Below are 18,746 nucleotides of genomic sequence, written 5' to 3'. Positions count from 1 at the left end.
CGTTGCTGGCTGGCTAAATGTAAGTTAAGGCCCTAGGAACGAAGAGCACAAATCAGATCTTGGGCAATAACCAGAAATGTTAATTGTGTTGGGTTTGGTTTTGGCATTATTTTAATTACATTCATGAATGTTCTGTTTAAAAATGGAATTAAAGCAGCGTCGTTAACGTGTCTGGAGCTCTGCCCGCTGCTGACTGCGGCTCCCTTCAGGCCTCCCGCCTTTCCCGCCTCCGCTCCGTTACAAAAACCACAGCGGCGACGAGCAGCGGCCACGGGGGCAGCGGCGCGCGGCGGCCCTTGGGGGCGGGCGCTTCCGGCGCGAGGCAGGCCCGGCGCCCTTCCGGCAGCAAGATGGCGGCCGGCGTGGAGCTGGGCTTTGCGGCGGCGGCGGAGGGGCCGGGCGGCGCCTGGCGGCTGCGCAGCGCCTACTTCCCCAGCAAGGTCGGGGGGCGGCCGGCGTGGCTGGGCGAGGCCGGGCTGCCGGGCCCCGCCGCCCTGCGCTGCGGCCGTTGCCAGCAGCCCTGCGCCTTCCTGCTCCAGCTGTACGCGCCGCTGCCCCACCGCCCCGCCGCCTTCCACCGCACCCTCTTCGTCTTCGCCTGCCGCGGCGCCGCCTGCTACCGCCTGCCGGGCCCGCGGGGGCCCCTCTGCGGTGAGGCGGGGGGTGGCTGCGCGGGGAGGGAGCGAGGGCCCGGCCGGCCGCCGCCCCACTGACCGCCGCCTCTCTCCCGCAGTGTTCCGGAACCAGCTGCCGCGGCAGAACGACACCTACCCCGAGGAGCCGCCGCCCGAGGAGCCGCCGCCGGGTCCTGCCCCCGCGCCCCCCCGCCGGCTCCGCTGCGGCGCCGCGCTCTGCCGCGTCTGCGGCTGCCTGGGGCCCCGCGCCTGCGGGCGCTGCCGCCGCGCCGCCTACTGCGGCCCCGAGCACCAGGCGCTGGACTGGCGGCGGGGGCACCGGCGGGCCTGCGGACAGCACGCCGCCGCCGGAGGTGGGTCTCGGCCGGGAGCCGGGCGGCAGGTCGGCCGTTGGCCCCGCCGCTTCCCCGCTGGGCGGTGGGGGGCTCGCCGGCAAACGCTGCCGCTGCAAAACCGGCAGTCCTGCCGGCGGGGAAGGGGCCTGCAGAGAAGAGAGAAAAGGGAGGCCGCGGCCTCTGCGTTGCTTTGTGATTTGTGGGGAAACCATCAGCAATTCCTTCCGGTGCTTTTCTTTCTCTTAGATGTTTACTTAATCTGACATAAGCACGTGGGACCTTTGTTGTTTGTTCCTGGGAGGCTAATAAATTTAAGGCGTACCTCTGGTCTCTTTCAAAGACCTCTTTCGCTCTGCCTTATGTCATAAAAAGCTGAAAAGGTGTAGACCAATTTTTTTCCCTTTGCAGGCTACTTTTAAGATGGCTTATTCATACTTGTAAAGGAACATACATACAGAGGTGATGCCTTCATAGGATACTGTGAGGGTCAGTAGATGAAAGGAGTAGTTCCCATGAGTGTGCCGTTTTAGAGACCCTTTTCTTAAACCATCCCCTCACCTGCTCTCTTGTCTCATTCATACGCTTGCTTGTTTGCTGGTTGTTAAAGGGACAGAGTATTTAAAGTATTTTTTTCATCTTCAGAAGTATCACATTAATAATGGGGCAATGAAACTTGGTGTGTGCAATATATCCCCCATCATACATTGTAGGATACTAGTCCCAAAAACTTTGTAGGAAGTGGAAATAAGCAAAACACAAGAAGTTGATTTGTGCAAATCAGGTTATGGGTCAGGCATATTAAACATTTAATTGAAACAGCAGAAACCTGAAACATGTACTAGCATGTAGGTAATACTGTTGTAATGGAAGGTGTACTGATGTGTTTGTGGAAACTTTGCCTACTCAATATGCAGCAGAAAAGTAAAAAAAATGGTATGGCCTCAGGGCATCTGATGCATGGTTGACTTTTGTGCATATGCTAGTTAGAGATGTGCACAGAGCTGTCAGACTGCAGGTTTTGGTTTTTAAAATGCAACTGCTAACCCTGTCTTCCATGTCTCTTGGATTTACAGAGATTCAAAGCAACATGTCACCTGTTGTAGTTTTCTACCGTCCTTAATATAAAAATCTTTCTTCTCTTTAAATCAGGTCTAGCTGTGATGTAAATTGTTCTTGTTCATGCAATGTTTGTGCTGTATTTTTGCTATGTAGTTTGCTGTGTAGCTTTTGGGGAGAAGGATGTGAAATACGAGATGATGTTGTGAGGTGTTATCTCTTTTCTGTTTTGTAGATGATTCAGCGGATTCGATTCCAGAGCATAACGAATTCCTTTTTCCAGAATATGAAATTTTGATAGAACCTGAGGAACCAGAATTTCCTGCTGACAGTAGTGTAGATCCTGATGATGAACAAGGAGCTGCAGATACATCAAAGGGCCCAAAAGAACAAGAGGAACTCAGAGCTACAGGCAGTGCAGGTAAGAAATAAGATGCTGTCTGTAATTCTTCCTAATGAAGCCTGTCTCACATCTTTAAAATATAAAATACTGTGATTTTAAGTGTTTATTGTAAACTACTGGTGACAAAAGGCTAAATCCACAGTTATTTGTGATACAAGTTTTTTGTAGATATCCCATAATATAAGTTGATTTTAGGGGAGAGACTTACTAACCCCAGCCCTAGGAGCTGTTGAAGCTGCTGTTGCTGCAGTGAAGCTGCAGGTAGCTGGGAGTTACACTGTGTCCCTGGGTACTTCCCGAGGGTAAGAAACAGCTGGAGTTTGAAAAACAGAGCCCAGAGCACCTGCTGCTGGACACTTGGCTTGACTTGGTTCAATTTGTCTTAATTTATGGAAAATACTTTAAAGAATCTTCTTGTCTGTGCTAGAAGAAAACTCTTTTGAGGCTGTTTTAATTGATCTTGAATTAAGCAGTTGAAGTGCAGGCCCCTTTCCCCCTGCTCCCCCTGAGTTCATGAGGGGTTTGCAGCTCACCACACCGGCTCTGCACATGCCCAGGGTGGAGAGAGACTGTGGTGTTACAGGGGAGGACTGCTGGGTTCCCAGCTGTCCCTTACTGTGGTCTGAAGCTGTCTGGAGACTGCTCAATGCCCCTTGTTGATGTGAACGTTGGAGTGTAACACTCGTCAGAGCTAGAAGCTGAAGTCTGGCACACGCACGGCATGGGTGGCCTTTTCCAGATGTCACATTCTGAAGGTTCAGCAGTCTCAGTGATACCCGCTGGGAGCCATAAACTTTGGTAGATGAACTCCTTCCCTTTCCAGCATTCCAGTACCAACATCTATGTTTAAAATGCAACTAAGGCTAGTAAATGGATCTGTGTGTGACTGAATCTTAATATGTCACAAAACAAACAAACAAAAAAAGTCTCAGAGTGATTTACACCAGGAATGATTCTTGAGAGCAAAATGCACTTACAGGTGCAATATTTGTTTTAAGTTTTGGCTGTCTTGCATTAGCCTGTGTGTGAGCCGGCACAGGCAGGACGCAGGAACAACTACAAACCACAGATGAAATGCAAAGAGTAAATTTATTCCCATTACTTTGTGACTCAAGGGATCTCTGCAGCAACACCTGGGCAGAGGCACACAAGTGGGGACGCAGGCACTGCAGACCTCGGTCCTTGATAGTCAGGACAAGGAGAAGGGAAAAAGAAGAACCCTGGCCTGCTGCTTTTGCCTGTATATATCCATGATTTTTGCAGGCGTGCTTTTCCACTGTGCTTTGATCTTTCCCACAGCAGGGCAGGAATCTCAAGGATGTTCGATAAGGTGCCTCTGAGTCTCTCACAGGCCTGTGTTATCTAAGGGCAGACATTGTAGCCATCAAGCACACAGGGCTAAGCAACAATTAGTGTGATATAGGTGTTTTTCGGCACCACAGCTGCAAGTCACTTGAGCGTGTTTACAGTCCTCCTCACCAATCTTCCTTCTATTCCCACAAATGTTTGCATTTTTTTTTTCTTGTTTAGGTGAAGCATTTCAATCCTTAGATGAAGAGACTTTGGAAGCAATGGCAAAACATGAGACTGAAGACGACAAGATCTTCCAGATGTTTAAAGAACGAGTAGCTGCCGAACCAGAGCAGGTCAGAAGATGGGGCAGCCTTAGAACTTGCATGTTCTGGCACAGCATCCTGCTGTGCCTGCAAAATGTTTCACTGCCTTTTGTACCTATGGTTAGAAATGGCAGTGGGGATGCTTCCTCATCCTCCACACACCTTAACCAACATACTCCAGTGTTTCTTATGTGCAGAACTTGATTTATGCCCAAGTAAGAATTTAGCACCTGCTCATCTATCTCAAGCAGAAATTAGTCAGGATGAGAAGGCACAGGGGTGCTGAAGCCAACATAGTGGGGGGAGGACCTGCCATCCTGTGAAGTGGTTCTACCAAAGGAGGTGCTGAACCATTGCACTCTTCCCCAGGCCTTGGCCCTGTCAGCTTTCCTTCTCAGCAGAACCATAACTGCAGAGAGGAGCTCTGTCACTGTCACCAGTTGCACAGGGGCGTTCGTTTGGCTTTTTTTAAGGTTGAAGAAATTAGTGATGGCTTTAAAATTTCAACTATTTAAAACAGAAATCTCCCCCCGTGCTATTTCTTGCTAACACAAGAGGCTGAAAAAAGCCACATTATCAAACAAAAACATGGTTACTGGTTCCATTCAGAGGAAACGCAGGCCTTAAAATCCATGAAAGTGGAGGAGGAAGAAGAAATTCTTTCCATGTTTTACCTAGTAGCTGAGGGGTTAAGCTGCACTCCCAGAAAGTAGGAGACTTTGAGTCTGTTCCCTCCTCTGCTTGGGGTAGATGCATCACTTCTCTCTCTGAACTGATCTGCCTAAGTGTGCTCTTCTTGATAATGCCTGATTTGCTATATAAATATTTAGATAGTAACAGAATAACAAAGGATGTGACTGTCTGAAAACACTTCCTTCTCGGATGGTGGGACAGGCCCCTTCCATTTAGATGCAGATCTGCAAATAGAAAGATCATTCCTGATTTTCTGTACGCTTCCCTGTGCTAATTATCAGTCTGCTCTTCCTCTATCTCAAGACTACAAAATACATGACCTAGCATTTCTGGGTCCTTTAATTAGAGAACTACAAATCATTGCAATTTATCTCTGGATCATTGAAAACATGTTGTATGAATACTTGCATGATTCAAATAGTTAAGAAAACTTATATAAAGAACCTGTCTGTCTTAGATACTGCATTTGCAACTGATAGACTTTGCCGTGAGTATTACTTAAAGGAACTCACCTTTTTCTGCACTATCTTACACCTTTGTCATACCAAGATGAAAAGAAAGTCTTGAGAACTTAAACTTCTGCTCTATTCAGATTATTAGATACTGCAGAGGAGGAGAAGGCCCGATCTGGGTATCGGGTGAAAATATTCCTGAAGAAAACGATATCCCAAATTGTTTATGTGGTGCCAGAAGGGTTTTTGAATTCCAGGTATGTAAATGCATTTAAAAATAATACAGGTAATGTAGTTCAGAATTAACAGAATCTAGTTGTATAGATGTTGGCTTGTAATTAGAGCAAGAAGTTGCTCAAACTAACTATGCTAAATTGTACAGAGCCCTTACTGTTGTAACTGCTTTTTCCCATAAGACTTTCACATATAGAACGTAGGTTCCCATCTGTTAATTTGCACCATGCATAAAATGGTGCACTTGTGGATATGAAATCATCTCTTAAGTAATAGGAGTCTGGTATTGTATATTTTTTTTAAAAAGCCTCCATGATGTGAAGTGGAAATATGTCTGGCTGGTAGTATTCAGCTGTGGAATTTTGAATGCTAGAAGTGTTTGTATGCTGAATACACTTAATGTCATGCAAAGGCAAAACATAGTTTTGAAGGTAATTTCAAATGGAAGTAGGCTTACAAATCAGGCAACACTTAGTCAAATAAAACTTCTGTAGGTAAAATAAGTGGGGCTGTCTACTACACTGCTTTGGGAATCCCACATTTGTTTTATTTGAGCTGGTGTGTTACTTAGTAGCTTTGATTTGGGATTTTGATGCAAGAGAACATAAATGAGGGCAGGACCCTTCGTCAGGGAGAGGGTAGAGAGCTGTGACCTGCCTCTAAACCCTTGTTTTTCCTTGAAGATTATGCCGCAGCTTCTGAACCACCTTCAGGTTGACAGCCTTGGAGAGAGCATTGACTGGGGGACACTGGTGGTGTACACTTGTGCTGACAACTGCGGCGAGGGAAATGAATACCTGGAAGAGTTCATATGGAAACAAGACTTCTCTGCAGGCTCTGTTTAACTTCCATCAAGTTACTGAGTTGAGTCGTCTAAATAGAACACTTGCCTTGTTTAGTGCATCTCTGCACTTTGCAAGCATAATTGAACTGAAGTCACTGGTAACTCTTACAACAGTGATAAAACTACTAAAAGTAGACCTTGACAGCCTCTGTTGTGCTCCACAGGAGCTTTTACTTCAAGCTGGTAATGAAGCCAGATGCATTTGTTCGGTGAATTTCACTTCAAATCTCAATTCCGAATGTTTAAATAAAGATGAAATATTTCTGGATTGGTGAAAGTATCTTTTGTAGGTGACTGAACTTCAAGAACTTAGCTTGTTGCCTGTCATGATTTTTTTTGTGCTGCTCAAAAATTAACATTCATTCACAGAGAAAAGCAGACTGTTGTAAGGTCACTTGAGTGCTTATGCTCAGGAGGTGTACAGATGTCATACCTAAGACAAAGCTGTGGAGCTTTTCACTGTGGAACTTAAGTCCGCTTCTCACTTGGCAGCTGTTACATGTTCATTCAAGACAGAATGCACAAAAATTGTGTTTTTACTGAATTAAACTATTTCTGCATGAGACTATTTGGTCCTGAAGCAGTTTAAACAAATCCAGCCACACCAGAACATGTTTGTCTTGTTACTTAGCTGAATTGTACCTTAAGTCTGCCATCTTTGGTGAAGTTTAAAAGTAAGTGTCCTCTGCAGGGATTCTTCTGCTATTTCAGTGCCATGTAGCTGAGGTAAGAGAAAAGGGAAACCATAATGCTGAATTTGCTGTGGTAGTTGGTTAACTACTCCTGTGGCTGTGGCTATGTTTGCAGAAAAGAAAGGCTTTTTTGTGTGTGTTTGTATCTCAGTATAGAACTTCCTCAGTTCCTTACTCCCTTACCCTGCTCAAACCATTCATGTCTGCTTACCGGTGATTGTGAAGGTGATTTTTCTGAAAGCCCTAGGCCCACTGTTGCAGTTCTTTTGTATTAATTTAGGTGTTGGGAATAAATAAGCAGGCAGGAAATGCTTTATGCAGAAACTGTTTCGTCAGAACTTAATTTCTAAAAGGGTCATTTTAAGCCTTAGTACACGTTCTGGAACAGCAGTCTCTTAAGTTGCTATAGTACAGCTTGACTGATTTTTATTGAAAACATCCCACAGTTACTTAAGGCTCCAAGTTCTCCTGCCGAGTTAACAGTATTGCAGCTAAGCTGGTAATAGTTCAGGGTCCTGCAAAACCACAGACAGTCATATGGTCGTGTTCAAGAGCACTCGGCAACACTCGCTAGCTCACAGCACAGAGTGGCACGGCACTGAAGGCGATGTGGTGTTTGGGTTTCTCGAACTGATCCTTGTAAAGCTGCCCTGTTAAACAGCAGCTTTCTGCCAAGATCCATGAAACCAATTATTAAAATGCCTGGAGGAACACCAGTGTAGGCCACTGTGGAGGGAGTAGAGTCAATAAGGAAAGGTCACTCAGCATTTGCAAAGGGGGCAGTAGCAATGCCAGCCAAAACTAAACTTCATTTTGTCTGCAATGACAAATAATGAGACCATGGTTACAGTTGGGTTAGTTTTAGATAAAAGCTTTTTTGAAAGAATGTGCAAGTCATAGAAAGGAGGTTACTATTACTGGAAATTTACTGGAGAAAAAAAGTTTATTTTTAGTTCTCAGCCCATTAAGCTTCAAGCACAGTTCAGAGGGAAGATTATGTACATACTGACTCCAGTCGGAAGGACCTTGACACTTTACAGGAACACTAATATAGTGAGACTGTCATAGTTGGTAAAATACAAAAGTAGTAATTTGAAGAAATTCTAGAAGCTAAGCAGGGATCTTTTGTTCCAATTCAGCCCAATGTAGCTGTTTAAGACTTGCATAAACCCGATCTGTTGGACGTAAGGCAACACACACTTGAACACAAACTTCTTTAACCAGTCACCTCTTTAACATACTACAAATAGTCAAGCTAGATGTTGCCAAGGATGTGACTGCTGGTAAGCAAGTCAGAGCATTGTTAAGATTTCTCTCAAAATGACAAGTCACAGTAGAGCATGTGCTATTGAAAAATCCAGATTAAATTAAAAAAAATAATTTTCAATGTATTTCATTCTACCAGCTGGGTAATTTTAAAATGCATTAAGACAGTTCCCGTAATTGTACAAAGAGGGTTTATTGTACATGTGGAGCTGAAGGAGGAAAGAGAAGGAAGGTATATATTATATATATATGTACAGTGAGCCATTTTCATTAATAAATTTATTCTGTCTTGCTTAATACTGGAAAGAGGGAATGTGTCTGGCACCAAAGAAATTTAAAATTGAAAAAATTTAAAAGCTTAAGTTCTGAAAATTATAAAAACTATGGTCATATGGAAGGAAGTTAAAACATATATACATGGCAATTTAAGTGGTTTATACACTGAGTGACACAGTTGCATTTGTTTTTTAAACCAACTTACGGATTTTCTATTAATAGAACTGGCATTAAAACTATTCAAAAGCTAGAATATAAATAAAACTTGGGAGGGACTGCTCCAGGAACAGCCCAGTAAAGCAACTCACAGTAACTCAGTAGACATAATCAAGAATACAGTTCCCCTTGAGCATCAGGGAAGTAGGCACTAACTGGGAAATAGTCCAAGTCCTGGTGTTGCAGCTTCACTGGAAGTCCATCTCTTGTTACTGCTGTGCCATACACAATACCTTTTAAAATATACCCCTGATTTCTCCGAAAGATGTAGAAACTGTTACGTTGTCTTCCTGAATCCCTTTAAAATGGGATAGATGTTTTCAAATGCTTCATAGATTTCTGCTCGTACTTTAGCACCTAGAAAATGAGAGAATTAAGTTAGTTTGTACCTTTCACCACATACTTAATTTTAGCTTTTAGAATGTTTATTAGAATGCAACTCTACATAAAAACCTATGCATATCCATAAATTCCTGTTTTTATGTATCCATAAATCCCTTTTTTTTTTCCCAATACACATTTCATACAGAGCACACGTTACCAGCCTTCTCACTGTTTATTCTGGTAACTGGTAAAACTTTCCTTAGCATCTTCATGCTTACGCTATACTTGAAAATGGCATTTTCCTAGACATAATTTCTGCAGGAGATCCAACTCCAAAGTGCAGCCCCATAGGATGTTTCTGCAGAAAGGCCTAACTGGTGGAGCTTTTTTTGAGAGTGTGAACATCGTGGGGAGCAAGGTCTGGAGTGGCAGAGGCCTGCCACTTGCCGTACTGCAGGGACACGCTCCTCCTCTTGTCTGCGCTCCTCCTCTTGTCTGCGAGACTCCTGTTTTTTTTTTTTCTCCATAGCAAGACTCAGCACAAGGGGAAAAGGAAGGGTGGAGGTGGAGTGCCTGAGGCTGAGGAGGTCCTAGAGCCCAGGTATCTCCCCTTCTGTGGCTGCTGTATCAATGGAGAATGGCAGCAGCCTCCAGGCAAGCTGTCAAAGAACAGTTAGCTCAGTTACACACATCCAGCACACAGAGACAGACTCAGATTTTGCCAGAAATGTTACCTGCACTCTTACAGCTTTTTGGGCACCTGTGTACTTAACTAGGATTCATGATCATTGCTTATATGGATTTAGCCAAATGGGGGGTTTGCTTTGTACATTCTCATCACAGAATACTATCTGTTCTTTGTCAGTACTGTCACCTCTAAAGAAGGTATGTAGCAGCTTACATACCTCTGGTCTCATTGCGTGTTCTCTGTCATGCAGCCTAAATCTAACCTACGGGAGTGAGATACTGTCTTCACTTACCAGTTAAAACCACTTTTCCAGAAACAAAAATAAGCAGAACAATCCGTGGCTTGATCATTCTGTAGATTAAGCCAGGAAACAATTCAGGCTCGTAGCTGTAAGAGAAGGGAGTGAGTGTTTATATGTGCTTGCAGACACATGTTCCAGTTTTTCATTGGCAGGACTGCAGGAAGGGGCAGAGCAGATGCAGACTGCACTGAAACTTGAGAAAGTAGCAGGGAAGATCATTCTGATGGGTTCCTACTGGGCAAACTCTGTTAAACCTGAGGCAGAGCAGCGATGGGAACAAAGATGCAGGTTTCCCTCTGGTGCAAGGGAATAATCTCAAGAGATGTCACTCTCTAAGCTAGCAAGAATAAAATATAAGCAAGTTTGTTTTTTTTTTTTACCTGCTGAACTGCTGGTGTGTGAGTACCAATCCTTCTAATCTGATGGGAAATTTCACATCACAGCTGCCCACCATGTTCTGAATTTTAAAATCCAAAAATTTTGCAGGAAAACCCAGTTTCTGAACAACTCTTGCATACTTCCTTGCTGCCAACCTGGATTGCTCCTCACTGAAGTGAGAAAAGGATATCCATATTATTTCCTCAGTTAAATATTACTTCAAGCAAATAGGATTAAACCACAAATATGTAACTAGGAAAAAAAATGTGTGTTGTGGGGGAGGGGAAGGTCACATGCAAAATTCTTACATCCAAAATTAACAACTAGCACTGGTTTGCATGCTAATTTTGGTACTAGGATCTTTAACACCATTAAAGGTGTACTCACTGTTCACGAGGCAGAAAACAGTAAATTATAAATCCATGTATTTCACACTCTTAAAATATTGATTCCAGACCCTCTAATAAGACGTGAAAACTGTTACTTAAGTTTTCAGTATAGAACAACTTTGAACTACTACTGCTAGAAAGTGCACCCTTCTATAAAATATCTGTAAACTGCCCAAATCCTCTTCTCGATTCAGCCCAGGCATTCAAACCTGGGTTTAACACAACTGCACGGCCTTACGCGCTGCTGCAGAACTCGGTTTACTTCAGTTTTGTAAACAGTTGAGGATCTGGTTGCTCTTAATGCAGCATAAGACAACTTGAACTTCAAGCATCACCAGGCAGAGAGTGTTTCCTGTACAGCTCTACTCATTCATCTCTGCTCATTAGCTTATTCCTTCTGGATTCCTAACAGACTTCTTCAGAGCAGAGTTTCTCTCCTGCCCACTGGAGTTAAGGTTATGTTTAGTTTTCAATTCTCATGCTTCAGTGAACATGTTAAGAACAGATCAGACTACGGGGACCAGAAACGTGGAGCTCTTGGCCTGTGATGAATGAAACTACTCAAATATAAAATCACTCTTCCTCTGCCACCGCCCCTACCGTTTAAGCAGTTCCAGTGCACAGTCATTGAAATTTTTAAATTATTAGGAAAAAAGATAACTGCAAAGCCAAAAAGTGAATATAACAACCTCCACAAACAAGTTTATCAGACTGTATGAAAGAGCTTCAGAAACAAAACTACCATTTCCCCTTTCATAGGGAAGTACTTTCAGGCATGAAGACATTTTGTGTAGAAACGTGTATTAGTCTATTTGAAATAATTGGGAAGCAAGCTTAGTTGTACAACTTTGTTGTATATATACAAATACCGTATACAAATAATAGTATTTCTAAAGCATGATGGTACAAAAGAAGACAGCCTGAATTAGTTTGCTAAACATACCTTTTTGCTCCTGTGCACACCATTTTTCCAGAGCTGAATATAAGTGCAGTAGTACGTGGTTCTCTTATTCTCATAATAACAGCAGCAAAACGCTGAAATGTGAGCATTGAGACTATTAGTGATATATTGCTGTAATCATTACATTAAAACCAAACTTGCATAATCTAAGTAGCAAGTTACACTGTATTGCAAAGAAATACAAAGTTCAAATATACTTATAGATCACTCAATTTCCTTGAAATGCTTAAATCGTAAGTAGCTTCAAACACACACTGAAAGGTAGAGTCACACAGGAAGCATATTTACCATTGCATTCCTAATTTACTAAGCTCATCTCTCATTACTGTATACGCAACATATAAGTAATGCTAACATTTGCAGCTGAGCAGTAGAGACAATCTTAAAAATAAATAAAAAATAATTGCCTCCACACATCTTGAAATTTTATCTGTTATAGGCAGGATGGAAGACTATCTGCAAATATTTTAGGATCTGTTTTGTTTCCGTGTCTTAAAAAATTGGACAGTGTTAGAATACCAGCGAATAGAACAGCTGGAGATCAAAGTTCTGTGTAAACAGAAGTCACCTCCACTACCACAGCAGAACACAGCAGCCTGGTCAGTGCTAGCTTTTATATTCTAAGTACTGTAACATCTCTGCCTGCATTTCCAAATATTCTTAAACTCTTTGAAACGAGAGATACTGGAAACTGATGTGGGCATACGCACACACAAACCCCTGTTTGCCTGTTATATTTAACTTGGATCAGCTCATCATGCAGTCCCGTAAACTGTTCTGCTGACATAACCAAGGCGGTAGCATGGATTACCTAACAGCACTTTTGTCAAAATATGGCTTGAATAATACAGCCAAGCAACTTCTTTCTTTGATAGATGAATGTACTGCCTAAAAGTCAGGAGTGTGTTACATAACCCTTCTTTCTCTCTGCTGTAGAAAACAGCATTTCGTATTGATTATTCTGGCTGCAAGTTTTACACAGCCACCTACCCCCACCTTAAGAATTACCATGGCATGCTCAAATTTTTGCTGCACTAATATCTTACTCACATGCAGTTATGTAACAGCATCACTGATATAAACTTACAGTAACAGTTATTTATCACATATGCTTGCATGCGTGCTTTAATCTTTGAGAGCAGAGTTCAGGTAAACTGCAGCAAAATACCAAATACTAAACCAAAAAAAACCCCTGCTCCCCAGGAGAACTGAAGCCTTCCCAAGGCAAGCCAGTTCAACTACACAGCATCTAACTTTTATTAGAAAGACTGTCCAACTACTGTGGTTGCAAAGAGAACATTTCCAAGAGAGCCACCTGAAAGAAAAATGAAGTGACATAAATTTGATTCAACACTCCAGGTCCTCTGCTGTTGTTCAAAGTTTCTCTGAGCTAAAAACCCCCCCACAGTTTAACAGACTGCTATTTAGAAGCAGCAGGCAACTTAGAAGTCGGCATGCAAAAAAATCAATTTCATTTTGCTGTTCCACCAGACCTAGCCATCAGGAGCAAGGAACAGAGCTCAGAGGGGAGGCACGACTGTAAAAAATAAGTGACTGCGCTGCGACCGCAAGAATTGCAGGGGAGCAGTCAGGTGAAGGAAGCCACAGCATATATAAACTGTGGCTCTGGCAGGAGCCCAGGAGTTGAATTCTTCCTTCCTTTCACCTTGCTGGGAGACAGGGAACAAGTCTTAATCATCACAGATTTCACAGTAATATGAAAAAGGAACTTTCTGAGCACTGTGAGCAAACATGCCCATATGAACAGTAGCAGAGACCAGCTCTACAATAAACAATTTGGCCAGTGTACGACACTGTTGGTTAGGTTCCTCCTAAATGTGCTGTGTTCTTTTTAAATCTACCAAATTACAACCTCATGCAAAACATGGCTAAATCAGTATAAAAATGCTTTTCATTAATTTGACAGAATGTTCTAAGTTTAGTTAAAAAAGAAATCTTTAATAAAGTATAAAACCGCATCTATAGCAGGAAGGTTTTCCAATCTATCACAGCAAATACACCCACAACCTTGTGCCTTTGACATATCTGTTACAAGATGAACTCTAACACATTTCTCTTACCTTGGGATTATATTCAGCATTTCGGGCACGGAGCGCAATAGTTTTTAGGTCAAGTTTGCAACCAAGATTCACCGTGGACACAATATTCCTGAAGACAGTTCAGAGAAATACATTAAAAAGACAATAAAGAACTCATGTGTCTTCCTCATTTTTAACTAAGCTTGATTAATTTTTTTTTGTTTCTCCAAGTGAGTTTGAGTGACATCTTTCCTACCGACAGGAGCACTGAACAGTGATTTGGCTCAGGAACCTCCTTCTGTAGGGCAGTAGCTCCTAAGGCATGATTGCCGATTCCTCCTTATCTGCCAGCTATTATGAAAAGTGTCTCATGAGAAGAATCTCTATTTCAGTTTGGCAGGAAAAATTCTTGATGCTGAGAGCCCCCACCACAATCAGGGAAGCTGCTGGAAACAGGAGAAAATGAGGTAGCAATAGTACCATCTGAAATTTTCCTTGGTATGGCCTTCAAGGAGGAAGAAGAGGCACAGGACTAAGTGGGAATGACCGGGGAGGTAAACCCATTGCCAGGCGATAGGATAGCTGGTCTCTAGAAAATTTAAGAGAAGTTCCTAGGTGAAAAATTTCCTTGGAAACTTGTTTTCTGGGAAACCCCTGAAATCTCAAGGTCCTCAGCGGGGAAAAAGAGAAATACAAGGGATTGCTCTTTCAGTGCCAAAGTCACATTATCAACCATTTCTCTTTGGGCTGTCTGTAAATTGCTGTAAAAGTCTCTTTAAAACTCAAGTTCAGTGAAAATACTTTCATACCTAAACCTTCAAATAGTTCTAGGTTTTCTTCCCTTATAACAAACTCAGCTGTAGCCATGAACTAGAAAAGGGAACATGGAATATTAAGCACAACTCAGCTCTAGCTCCTAGACTAGCAACTCGTTTCTTCCCCTCTACCCTTCTAACCCCCGTCCAGCTGTGACAGCCCCTGTATTCTTCTTTACTGTCTCACTAACAAAGTACTACGCACAGTAAAGTGGAGCTATTTGCTTTTTTGTGAACAGGTCACAAATATACAGTAAATTACAAATGAGAATATGTTTTCAGCTATATATACTTTGAAATACAGATTATCAACCCAGGCTACTTTATAGCTAAAGCACGATGAACTCCTAAAGTGCATAGATTTAAAGGTTACAATGGTGCTAAATGAATACATATGTAACATCCTCCACTAGTATGCTTGAAAGATGCATGGCTGACAAATCACTAAGAAACTGTTTATATTACTAAGTGGTTTAGTAACAAAACTAAGCTAAAAATAAAAGCAAAAATTACTCATATTGCTAGAGGAGACCCATAAATCCTCAGGACCTCCCTTCCCACCAAAATGCACTGCTCAGATCCTGATGTTGCTTTCATCCTAGGTCTTTAAAGCTCCATCTGAGAAAGCGCATGCTGCACTAACACAGGGGACACTCACTGTAGCTGTGGCACTATCCCAGAGCTCTCAGACGCCGGTGTTGCAGGAGTTATTGGAGTCATCGGAGTCATTGGAGAGGGGTACAGAGGTGTGGTTCCCGGTAAAGGGGCTGTGGTAAGAGTCTGTGAGTGGAAGAGCTGGGGAGTTTGACCAGATGTTCCCTGTGTCGCTTGCTGTGATGTAGATTGCTGCGCTGCTTGTTGCTGCTGCTGCTGCCGCTGCTGTTCCTCTAGGATGGACAGACTATTGGTGCTCTGGACAGGCTGTGGTGTCAGTCCTGTGCCATATGGCATCATCGGGCTAAAAATTGGAATTCCTGGAGTCATTGCACCCTGCAGAAGAAAGCATGAAACAGAAACCACAGATCCTATTGACTCCATTTTGGTTTTAAGAGAAAAAGTTTTCAAGAGGAATCTAAAAATAAATCAACATGATTGTACGAAACCTGAGGCATATAGTAGTAACTCACTAAAACCAGAAAGCCCTTGGAAATGCAGTTCTTCTACAGAATAAAATATTACCTCTAGGGATCTGTCCACTCCAGCATGGTTCACCTCCATCCAGGGATGCTGACACACTTCTCACACTACCTCGCAAGCATGTCTCAACCTTGACCCACAATTTAACTTGCAATTGTTTGAACAGTCTGTGTCCATTGTACCAGATGCATTCATAACACAGTGACAGTCCATTATGTATGACAAAGGGCAACCACCAAAATTAAATTAGTATTTCCAACTTGTCAGTCGTGTTTCAGCTTAAAGGAACCCCATAGGTCTTCATGTTTCTTATATATCTGGATATACAAATTGACAGTTTTAAAATTCTGCTTTATACTATATTATTCAATACCTAGCAGAATTTTTCAGATCTGCAAACAAAAAACCTAAAGTTACATGAAAGAAACGGAAAACACTTTCACAAAAAAATTCGGATCACAGTTGCATATTAAATAATTTGTTTTTACCTGAGGGGAGGCTAAGCCTTGAGCGTAGGGTGGCAAGCTGTTGTTCTGATCCATGATTCCAGTTATTTCTTTGGTGAGGCCAGAAGTATTTCCTTCAATTAATTTAAATTAACTTCAAATCCTAGTGGGTTTTTAACCCTTTAAAACATTCCAGCAAAGTAGCTTTTTAAGCCAAGCTGAAAGTGTTAGGAAAACATCAGCTCCACAGAAATGCGTGTTATAAGTCTAAAATACTAATCAAAGCCTGAAAAAAGAAAAAGTAGTATCTTGAGAACAATATCTAAACACGAAACCAAAAGCAAACCCATCAGCTGCTGAGTTAGATAAGAGACACCCACGTACAAATACATGTAAGAACATTCACACACACGTGCACACACACACACACAATCCATAAAAAGACACACTCTATAGAAACTTTACAGCACGTTTCTGCTGAAGTCCTGGCAAGTAACCTGACTCACATGAGCAAGCCCCTGTCTATCCGAACCCTCCTTCAGAAACATCTCAAGCTGTTAACGCTCCTTCTACTCCAAGCTTTGCTTTAGCTGGAAAAGCACTGATATTTTTAGAATTTAATTCCCCTGACTACTAACGGACAAGCTTACTGACTCATTGCTTGTAAGTCTCTTCCTGACAATTTTAAGGCTTGGGCTTCAAAAATATTGTTTCTTCTATGGGAAAAGCATCGCTGGTCAAATCAAAACTAGGAAACCCTCTTCCATCCACTTCCATAAAATAAAGCACTAACAGATTTCAAACAACGATATGTACTTTATGAGAAAAAAAGAAATACGTGAAAGCCGATTTCTGGTACACAAGTGGAACGTATGCATGATTTTTTTTTTTACTATACCTCTGTTGCTGTGTTATGGAAATAAACAGTACAAGTGGAGAATTTAAACGTTACATCTTGATATCAAATATTTTCCTATTAATGTATAGTTTTCTTAACTAGATACCTATTGGTCAGAAATACTGTAGGTCGTTTTTAGGCCAGAGGCAGACCACTTAAAAATCTGAAGAAAGCCTATTCAGTCTCTTTTTTTTTTTTTTTTTAAGGTATTAGAGCTCAGAATTACATTAATATTTATACTGCAGCTGAAAAGGCATGCTTTTTTCCCCCCCATGACTGTAAGATATTACCATCTATTACCCTCAGCGAAGGTATCAAACAGAGCATGCAGGCGTTACAACCTGGAGACAGGGGTAAATTCGAAAACTAAACATTACCCTAGAAGAAATAAAGTCAACTCCTCGACAGACCAGCTGTTTAGTAAGAACTCTAGATGCCAGGCACGCCAGGACCCGTAGCGAGGACACCACCTACGCAGAGGTCCATCTTGCAACCACCTAATCGTGGCTTACTCGCACCTTCACTACAAACGCTGGGGAACGTTTTTGTCGAGGAAACAGAGCCCGGAGGCAGAGGACGCCTCGGAGACGCCCCGACCCACCCCCGAGTCCCCTTCCAGGATCTCTCCCCTAGCACACGGCAGCGCCTGGGCAGAGCCGTTCCGGCACGAGGCGACCCCTTTCGCCTCTCCGCGCTGTCCAGGCCCCCCATCTGCCCGAAGACCGGCCCCAGAGGCGCGCAGCCCACCCTGCCAGCACGTCCGCGCCACCGCCACGACCCCCACCCGCCCGCCCTCCCATGAGGAAGGCGGTGACCGCGGCCATCCCGCCCCCGGCACCAACGGCCGCCGCTCACCCCCGAGCCGCGCCGGAGCCCCACGAGGGGGCGGCGGCCGCCACCTCCCCGCCGCGGGAGCCCCTACCCGCTCCCCCCGCCGCCCCCCGCAGCTCAGGCCGGCCCGGAGGACTCCGGCCCGGCGGGGAGGTGCGGAGCGAGCCCGGCCCCGCGCACCGCCCCCGCCCTCCAGGCCCGGCCCGGCCCGCACCATGGCGGCCCCGCTGGCGCCGGCAGCCGTCGCCCCCTCCCCGGGCTGCGGGGCATGCAGCAGCCCCGCAGAGGCGCGGGGGGTGGGGGCAGGCGGTCGCGGCGCGCACGGTACCTGCCGCTCCCGGCGCCACCCCGCCGCACAGCGCCCGTGGGAGCCGAGCTGCGCCCCGCGCCCGCGCCGCCGGCGCGTCCCGAGTGCGTCACTTCCGCCGCGCGCCCACACCGCCCTCCCCGCCGCCATCTTCAGTGAGGGCGAGGGGAGGTCGGCGCCCGGGCCGGGTTGCTATGGCGGCGGCAGGCCCTCCAGCCCAGGGAGCGGCGCCGGGCAGTGCCGTGCCCCGGCGGGCTGGGGCCATTGTTCCACGGCAGCGCTCAGCATTGACACGCGTGGCTCCGGTGCCGGGCCTGGCCACAGGCCCCCGGGCTGGGAGGCTGTTGCCCATTTTGTAGCTGTACAAGCCGCTGCCCGTTGCCGCAGCGAGTCGCAGACCCTGCGGCGCCACCGCCTCGCCGTGCTGGCTGCGGTCTGCGCGCCGCGCCCACAGAGGCTTCAGCAACAGCAGCTCTTCTTCCCGAGCTCTTCATCTTCCTGTGGAGGACCACAT

General features: G+C 44.5%; 2 protein-coding genes across 4 annotated transcripts; one reads left to right on the top strand and one right to left on the bottom strand.

The window, feature by feature from the left end:
* The first annotated feature begins 325 nt into the window (after window positions 1-325).
* On the top strand, window positions 326-6,536 carry PDCD2 (programmed cell death 2). The gene is made up of 6 exons (XM_074863077.1): window positions 326-651; window positions 734-988; window positions 2,262-2,447; window positions 3,960-4,075; window positions 5,331-5,447; window positions 6,108-6,536. Exons 1-6 carry the CDS (start codon window positions 351-353, stop codon window positions 6,267-6,269), a joined length of 1,137 nt encoding a protein of 378 aa, XP_074719178.1. The 5' UTR covers window positions 326-350; the 3' UTR covers window positions 6,270-6,536.
* Window positions 6,537-7,884: 1,348 nt separating this feature from the next.
* On the bottom strand, window positions 7,885-18,335 carry TBP (TATA-box binding protein). 3 transcript variants are annotated; one of them, XM_074863080.1, is made up of 9 exons: window positions 18,254-18,335; window positions 16,239-16,482; window positions 15,793-16,067; window positions 15,272-15,603; window positions 13,841-13,928; window positions 11,742-11,833; window positions 10,412-10,579; window positions 10,023-10,117; window positions 7,885-9,075 (listed from the first exon to the last, which is right to left on the bottom strand). In XM_074863080.1, exons 3-9 carry the CDS (start codon window positions 15,829-15,831, stop codon window positions 8,996-8,998), a joined length of 894 nt encoding a protein of 297 aa, XP_074719181.1. In that variant the 5' UTR covers window positions 15,832-16,067; window positions 16,239-16,482; window positions 18,254-18,335; the 3' UTR covers window positions 7,885-8,995. The 3 variants fall into 3 exon arrangements, with proteins under 3 accessions (XP_074719181.1, XP_074719179.1, XP_074719180.1); XM_074863078.1 differs by lacking the exon at window positions 15,793-16,067; XM_074863079.1 differs by lacking the exons at window positions 15,793-16,067; window positions 18,254-18,335 and having other exon boundaries at window positions 16,239-17,841.
* Between the last annotated feature and the right edge of the window lie 411 nt (window positions 18,336-18,746).

Source organism: Strix uralensis, chromosome 3, assembly GCF_047716275.1.
Source record: "Strix uralensis isolate ZFMK-TIS-50842 chromosome 3, bStrUra1, whole genome shotgun sequence".
NCBI lineage: Eukaryota > Metazoa > Chordata > Aves > Strigiformes > Strigidae > Strix > Strix uralensis.
The sequence above is the reverse complement of the archived record's forward strand: the minus strand, read 5'-3'. Positions and strand labels throughout refer to the sequence as shown.

Coding starts and splice junctions, on each gene's coding strand:
- PDCD2 (XM_074863077.1), top strand. CDS start 351: ATGGCGGCCGGCGTGGAGCTGGGCTTTGCGGCGGCGGCGGAGGGGCCG. Junction 989..2,261: donor ACAGCACGCCGCCGCCGGAG/GTGGGTCTCGGC, acceptor TCTGTTTTGTAG/ATGATTCAGCGGATTCGATT. Junction 2,448..3,959: donor CAGAGCTACAGGCAGTGCAG/GTAAGAAATAAG, acceptor TTTCTTGTTTAG/GTGAAGCATTTCAATCCTTA.
- TBP (XM_074863078.1), bottom strand. CDS start 16,292: ATGGATCAGAACAACAGCTTGCCACCCTACGCTCAAGGCTTAGCCTCC. Junction 15,604..16,238: donor AAGGCTTAGCCTCCCCTCAG/GTAAAAACAAAT, acceptor TTTCTTCTGCAG/GGTGCAATGACTCCAGGAAT. Junction 9,076..10,022: donor TGGAAAAGTGGTTTTAACTG/GTAAGTGAAGAC, acceptor CTCATTTTCTAG/GTGCTAAAGTACGAGCAGAA.